At 45.1% G+C, this 8,109-nt stretch overlaps 1 protein-coding gene across 1 annotated transcript; it reads left to right on the top strand.

Annotated features, from left to right (window-relative positions):
* The first annotated feature begins 392 nt into the window (after positions 1-392).
* KLF6 (KLF transcription factor 6) lies at positions 393-7,084 on the top strand. The gene is made up of 4 exons (XM_053963668.1): positions 393-837; positions 3,723-4,296; positions 6,034-6,157; positions 6,586-7,084. Exons 1-4 carry the CDS (start codon positions 736-738, stop codon positions 6,635-6,637), a joined length of 852 nt encoding a protein of 283 aa, XP_053819643.1. The 5' UTR covers positions 393-735; the 3' UTR covers positions 6,638-7,084.
* Positions 7,085-8,109: the final 1,025 nt, after the last annotated feature.

Genomic DNA, 8,109 nt, shown 5'->3' with positions numbered 1-8,109 from the left:
CGCGCACACCGCCCCTTCGGAAAAAAAAAAAAAAAAAAAAAGAAGCAGCCGCTGCTTCCCCGCTTTATATACCCTGCTAAAAATAGCCTGCCGCCGGGCCGGCCAATCAGGAGGGGGCGAATTTCGAATCGGGCCAATGGCGGGAGCCGTCACGGCCGGGCTCGGTCACGCCAGGAGGAGCCGCGATGTCTGCCGCGCGGCGATTGGGCGGCTCTGACGTCATCGGCACGCGGGTCGCGGGGCGCGCGGCGGGGATTGGGCGGCGGCGGCGGGCGGCGCGCCGGGATCACGCGGGGCGGGGGCGGGCGCGGGGGCGGGGCGGCGGCGCGGCCGGGCAGAGCTTTGAATAGGGAAGTTTTGCGGGGGGCTCCGCTCGCAGAGTCCGCGCCGTGTTTGCAAATATTGGGGCCGCTCCTGCGCCAGGTCCGCCGGCCGCGGGAGGGGGGACAGCCGCGCGCCCGCCCCGGGAGACGTCCTGCCCTGCTGTGCGATTAAACTTTGCATGAAACTTTGGGTCTTTTTTCCTCCCCGAGCTCCTCAAGGAATTAATACATATATCTATATATACAATTTTATTTTTTTCTTCTTTTTTTCATCTCTGGAGGAAGGGGGGGGGGCTTGGAAACTGAGAGCAGAGGTTGACACCCCCCCGCACACACCCCGCAACCCCTGCACATAAAGGAGGCATCTGTATTTTTGGTAACCAGCACTGACTTTGTTGTTGCAACTTGAGACATGGATGTTCTCCCAATGTGCAGCATCTTCCAGGAACTCCAGATTGTGCACGACACGGGTTACTTCTCAGCCTTGCCGTCCCTGGAGGAATATTGGCAACAGGTAAACGAGGATGTCGATGTTGTTGTTGTTGTCGGGGATTTTTTTTTAAGCCGTATTAAAGGATAAGCGGATTTAAGAAAGAAAAAGAAAAAAAAAAAAGGCAAAAAAAAAAAAAATCAAGCCCAAGTGTCAGCGAGGAGTTTGGGGAGAATTCAGCACAAATGTGTAGAGATGTTTTGAAGCAGGTGTTTCGGCTTTGAGCAGACGGCTGTCTGGGGGGAACAGTCCCGAGGCGGATGGAAGGAGCTGCGCATCCCCGTCTCTCCTTGTTTACCGCCGGCGCTGCCGGGGGCTGTCAGCGCCCGCGGCCGCTCCGCTCCGCAGCCGCGCGGAGCCGCCGCTCGCTCCACACCGAGTCCTGGCAAAAGTTTTGCGCTTGTACCAGGTCCAGACTCCACAGCTGGGTCTTGTCATCCGAGCTCCCTGCCTTGGCCAAGGGCTGCATTGCGCCCTGTGCTGTGGGTTTATGTTTTTGGTTTGGGTTTTTTTTTTTTTTTTTCTGCTGGTGTTTTGTTTTTTTTTTTCTGTTTGTTTGTTTGATTTTTTTTGTTTTGTTTAATATTTTTTCCTGCAAATGTATACTATTATTGTTTTTGTTCCTGGCGAAGACGGGGAAAAAGCCCTCCAGGAGTGTCGGCACACACGTCTGTGTGAGTGCATGTGTATGTACATGTACAGAGCGTGGCTGCTCCCAGCGCAGGGAGCTTTGTCGAGCCCGTGAGTTGTCAGTCATATGACAGCGATCCCCTTGTGCTAATTGCCGTGGCCGGGAAGGGAGAAGAACGGAGGCTTCTTCCCTTTAATGGACATATATTTTTGCCCATTTTTTTCCCTCCTTCCTCTCCTTACTATGATCCGAGCAGTGGGATGGCAGGGTCTGACAGCCCCGCGGGGCTCGGCGGAGCGGGGCCGCCGCTCAGCCCGGTCACCGGATCGATACCTGCTGGCTTTACAGAAGGACGAAGAAGCCTTTCCCAGAAGGTTGAAATGCAAAGTGTTACAACCTTCACATGCCTACTAATTGTATGCAATGACTTTTTTCTTTTTTTTTTTTTTCCCTCTCCCTCCCCCCGCTCCCCTTTCAGAGCGGCAGCTCCATAGTACGTGATTGAAATGGAGCTAAGTAGTTTCCTTCAGGCATTCGGGCTATTGGCGAAGCGCCAGCCCTCGTTCCCAGTAGCCTTCAGAGGCATTTAAACTCGGAGAGCTTCGCTCTGCTCCCCATTACTAATCTACCTAATGAGGAATTTAAATTAGCCGAGAATATGAAAGTTTAACAAGATCTTAATAAATGCTTTTTTTGCTAGTTTTTGCGGAAAATCAAAGCACTCTTGTGCTATCACTGTAGAAACCCTTCTTGTTTTTAAAAGCACTGCAACCCAGTTCCCTAATTATAGGCAAATACATAAATACCGTGTGCAACAGTGGGTTTGGTTTTGGAGGTTGTTTGTGGTTCTGATTTTTCTGTCCAATTTTTGCCTACACTCCGAGCCTGACCAGAGCATGTGACCCAGTTTACTGGAGCAGTGCTGGGGGAGAAAGGAGGCTGCTCCCATGGCGGCTCTGCTCATGGGCAGATGGAAAAGGGCTGTGAGGGGAATGTATGGCATTTGGGACCGGGTTTTGCTACCGAGCTTGGAAAAGATGATCTTGCTAAAATAAGTAGTGTTTGGTTTGGAAACTTGGTGTGTCCGTTTTCTGTGTAAAGCTTCCATATGGATCATTTCCTATAGTGGAAAGAATAATCCCGAAACATCAGCTTGTTGCCATAACAGTTCATGTTCTTTTTTTTCTTTTTTTTCTGTTCTCTGAAAGATGGCTCAAAAGTCAGCAGGGTGAAATGAAATTGAAACCCACAGTTTCACCCATTTAGGGTGGTTTTGTTTTTTGTTTTGTTTTCTTTCATGGAGTCAGGGGAATGTGGTTGGGGGGAAGTTGTCCATGTACTGTTACATGTACATTTGCAGAGTACTTTCTTGGCAGATGGTCATGGTTTTAAAAGGAAGTCTCCTTTGGCATTTCGTGAAAGAAAGAAAGAAAGAGATGACTCATACAGTTGCACTCTTGGCCAGTAGATAAAGTTCTTGTTCATTGTGGGACTCCCAGCAGGACCTCCGAGTAATTTCCCATTTTGCATCCTATAGAACAGGACATTTCTATTCTGGAACTTTTTTCCTCCCCTCTCCTCTTGTTGAAGTTCTCCATGTTCCTCTGAACACGCATGGGAGCAGTTTGAATTATGTGCTGTGCATGCCAGTGAGCTTGGAAATGACATTCTTTGAAAGTCGAGTGTGCTGTGTTCTCATGCACAGGAAATGGGAGGATGTCTGCTGCTCCATTGATGTCCCCAGAAGACAGGCCGGCAGCTCTACAGCCATGCTGAAATATGGCTTTGTTTTCTGACACAGGGTTTGGGTTTTAGCTGGGTGTTAGGGCACGTTGTGTTCAGTTGGGTCTTTTCAGCCTTGTGTTTGTGTGAGAGAGATACAAAACAACTTGAAATTAGTCAAGGTGCAAGAGCAAAGTGTAGTTTTATGTTGTGGTTCTCTATGGTCCTTTTCAACATCAGCCTGCTGAAAACACAGATTTTATGATGAGAGTGATGATAATTTAACTGAGTCATTAGAATGCTATTTTGGAAACCAAAGCTGACTTGCACCTTCAGCTGTGTGTTTGAACTGTTGCCCAGGTCTTGAAAACTGATTTCTTTTCATCGTAACAGTCACCTAGTTACGGCTTGAGGAGCCTTTAATTTGTTTTGAACCTTGAAACCTCAAATCGAACGTACTACATTCCTGCATGCTTTTTGAAGTGTAAAATAATTTGGTTTATTTTTAAGCAGGCCTGTAACTTTTCTCCTTTTTTCTTCCTTCTCTTTCACGTAGACATGTTTGGAGCTAGAACGATACCTTCAGAGTGAACCCTGTTATGTTTCTGCATCTGAAATCAAATTCGATAGCCAAGAGGATCTCTGGACCAAAATTATTCTGGCACGTGAGAAAAAGGAGGAATCTGAACTGAAGAACACATGTGTCCCAAAGGAGGACAATCTTGCTAGTCAGAACTTAGAGACCAACAGTTTGAATTCTGACGTGAGCAGTGAATCTTCAGACAGCTCTGAGGAGCTCTCGCCCACGACAAAGTTTACCTCTGACCCTATAAGTGATGTTTTAGCCAGTTCAGGAAACTTGAGTTCATCTGTCACTTCCACTCCCCCTTCGTCTCCTGAGCTGAGCAAGGAGCCTTCTTCCCAGATATGGAATTGTACGCCGGGTGAGTTGCATTCACCAGGGAAAATCCGTACCGGTACCACTGGAAAGACTGCAGAAAAAGGTACACCCTCCAATGGTGACACCTCGCCAGATGGCAGAAGGCGTGTTCACAGGTGTCACTTTAACGGTTGCAGGAAAGTTTACACCAAAAGTTCACATCTGAAAGCACATCAGCGCACTCATACAGGTTAGTAACCCTATGCTTATTAAGACCTGGCAACTACTGTAGGGAATACCCCGTGGTGGTGGTGTCACAGCATTACTCAATCACTGGGTGGTAGCCCAGGTTTGGAGAGATGATGTAATAGTAGCAGAGGCTTACCAGCATGGACAACATCACTTCCTCATTCTCTTCATGAGCCAGGGCACTTGCTGGTGGATTAGGCTGCTGTCATAGCAAATAGGAGCCACTCGTCTAAGCAGGCCGCAGCTGGGAAGCTGCAGCAGCATGTGGTCTTCAGGAGCAAAGGTCCAGCCAAAATGGGTGCCAGGCCTTTCTTGACGATTATTTTTAAAGCAAAAGTGAGCTAGGACTTTTTTTGTTAAAAAAAAGGAATGTATATCTAAAAATCAGTCGGATCACTAAATACTATAAGAACTTGTTTTTTTTGCTTCAGTCCACATTGGGTCTATTTCATCAGACATACCAAGGCCTTGATTATATTAAGTAGAGCTATATTTGTAACTCATTTAACACTTATGCATACCATTGTTATCAGCAAAAAATCTTGGAAAGCCACAGTGTGTTGTTTTCCTTCTGACACATCTGCCCAATTAGACTTAAAAATGTACAATCCACTGTATAATTTGATCCCAAATTACTGAACAACGGCATTATATTCTTACAAAACCTGAACTAAAAATAACTATCCTGTGTGTTATTGGGAAAGAAAGTGAGGAAGATAGACACTTCAGGGCTTTTATAAATATTTTATGGTTGAAGTAGCCTGCTGATGTGCTTGTTTGAGCATTATTATTTGATATCTCTTTATGACAGCAGTTAGATGTGTAGAGCTGTGCCTTGGCTCAGTAGTCATGGCTTAATGTGAGGAACTGGCATGGTGTTCTTGGTGTACCAATCCAAACACCTATATGGATGGTTGACTTTTTTATTTTTTCCCCCTAAGATGTGGGAAAGAGAATTCAGGGAAAATATTCTATTTTGACTCATGAGCTCAACATTTTGTGGCTTTTATGGGAAGTCTGAGCAAGCTCAGATGCTCCCATTGTTGCACAGAAGTCAGATAAAACAGGATTATTTCAAAAGAAAAAAACGATTTCCCCTGAAACCGTGGTTGTTGAGCAGACATAAATAGCTTCCATGCTCAGAAGTATTGCAGAACTGGTGCTCTGGTGCTGTCTGGTTGAGAATGTTCCTGTGAATGGAAGTGGTATTTCTTGAATGCTGAAATAGCAGTGTTCAAAGTGGTATGCAGGCTTTTCCAAGAATAAGTGGCTCAGCAGAAAGGAGGTTGCATGTTATGCAGATGAGTGAGTGACAGAGGACTTTGATGCAATACAGTAGCCTAATTGCATTTTGGAGCCTAGCTGTGCTGTCTTTAATCACCTTTGTGAGGTGAATGGTACCTGTTTGGGAGTAAGCCTGCCATTACAGATAAACAGGAATAGTAGAGGGCTGGATTCCTTTGTTTCCTAGGATCCTGTTTAATCACTTTTTATTATTATTTTTCGTGAGAATGAGCTTATTTGATGTGCTGTTGCAGCAAGACAAGTATTTAGTGCAATACAACAGGAATCATGTGGATGAATTTTGTGAGCCTTCTTTGCTTGCATGTTCTGAAGCATTCAGATGGGTTAAATAAAATTGTCTGTCTTTGGAGGAGTGAAGGAGGTTTACATAGAAAATGATAGCACCTGTCTTTGAATGAAGTCATGACTAACATGTAATCTGCTTTCTTTGTAGGGGAAAAGCCTTACAGATGTTCATGGGAAGGGTGTGAGTGGCGTTTTGCAAGAAGTGATGAATTAACCAGACACTTCAGAAAGCACACTGGTGCCAAGCCTTTTAAATGTAGTCACTGTGACAGGTATGTGGTTAAAATGCACCCTTTTAAATAGTTATTTTTAATGCTTGTTGGAAAGCCAGTCTAGGCTGCTTTTCACTTGTGTAGGAATTACTTGGGAACACAACAGTGTCTGGTAGTTTTAAGGAACTATTGCATATTTAGGCTAGAAAAACCCTTCCATTTTACTAATCGTAGGGAAGTGGTTTGTAGCCTGATCTTGCAGATGAATGTTGAGAAGTCCGCAGTGCTACCACCCATCTGCAGAGCTCCTGGGTGCCCACAGACACCTTGAGTACTCCCGTGTATTCTGGGAATGCCAAGTCCCTCCTCCAGCAGCTGTGTTTTGGAGCAGCAGAGCAAGGGGAGGTGCCTCAGCCCCGCGCGCGTCGCGTTGCGCGTTGCGTTCCGGCGGCCGCGGGCTAACGCGCAGCCTCGCTCTTGCCTTGCAGGTGTTTTTCCAGGTCTGACCACCTGGCCCTTCACATGAAGAGACACCTCTGAATGGGTCAAGAGGTGAATCCTGCGGGCTAAGAGGCGTCAAGGTTGAAGAGCCTTGAGCGGAGGGATGCGTGTTCCAGCCAAAGCATGCCATTTTGCACCCTACCCAGTTGCCTCCAGGACCTCACTTCCTTGAAGGTCTTTTGAGGGCTAATAAGTCATGTAAGAACGGCATAGCAGCCGCGGTGCGTGATGTTTGGGGTTTCCTGGACTCATACACTGGTATCTAACCTTCTGAGTGGCTCCTAAGCCTTTGCCGTGAGCATGTGCACTGAGAATGTTAATGATTGGGCGACTGTATGCGATGAGGATCTCTTGATGACTGTATGCTGAGGCACATTTTTTTTCTTGTGGTTGTTTTATAACTGTAAGAGAAAAAAAATAGTCTGAATGTCTTGTATGTGAGGAATATCTCGTGAGATGGGACGACCACCAATCATTTCCAAGGGGTGGGGGGAGGGGTGTCTGCACCTTTTTAGAGGGAAAACCTGAGAGGGGGAAAGGGGGGAATAAAGAGAGTCAGGATGCCAGAATGGAAATGGGGAACCTCCCTGTTCCTGTGTGAGAGGAGCTTTAGGTGTCTGGTGCAGCTATTAAATGTGCAATGTGTCAAGTAGCTTGTTTTACTTGCTACAGAGCTCATTTGTAATCCATTGTATAAGCTGTGTATTTACAAATGTAACACAACTATAACTTTTCATTATAATACAAAGGTTATTGCATGGTTCTGGGGAACTATATGCTTTTCCATTCTTTAATCAGGACTGCAGTTTTGATTCCAGTTAAGAGCAGCTAAAATACAATTGGTCTAATGTTACATAATGTATGGAACATGAATAATTTTTTTGTTGGGTGGATAAAACCACTATTGGTTAGAAACTGATTTTTCTCATGCAGCTAATTTTTCTCTTATTTATGCCTTGAGGACTAACTTCTGGTTTTCTAGCTGTTAATGCACTGTTGACCTTAATAATGGTGCCTTATGCAAGTGACCTTCTCTTGCAGGGGGTCTTATACAGGGGTATGGGTGATGCATGCTTTATTAAGGCTCTCTTTTCACCTGGCATTGTACTGTATCAAATGTATAATATGAGGGAAAAAAAAGGTTACTTCCAGGGTCCTCCTTCACAAAGACAAATATAGAGAAAAGTCATTCATGTCAGTACAGTATTTGTTTAACTTAGACAATTTGACTGTGTTACAGTATAATGCATATGCCAATTGAATACCTGACCAGTTCTGCCACCTTGAGACTTTTTTTATATTGACCTTGCACAACAACTGTGTATATACACACCCCAACTGTACTTAATATGTCAAGTTTTCATACATATTAAAGATACAGAAGTATTAAAAGATGTATTTGCTTAAAAGGCACAAGTTTCACATCTATATATCTAGCTATCTGTTGGTCATACAGAAAGAAACTATATTACTTTTTTTTTAAAAGTGGGCAGAAAAATAATTGTGTATGT

Source organism: Vidua chalybeata, chromosome 1 (assembly GCF_026979565.1).
Source record: "Vidua chalybeata isolate OUT-0048 chromosome 1, bVidCha1 merged haplotype, whole genome shotgun sequence".
Classification (NCBI taxonomy): Eukaryota; Metazoa; Chordata; class Aves; order Passeriformes; family Viduidae; genus Vidua; species Vidua chalybeata.
The sequence above is the reverse complement of the archived record's forward strand: the minus strand, read 5'-3'. Positions and strand labels throughout refer to the sequence as shown.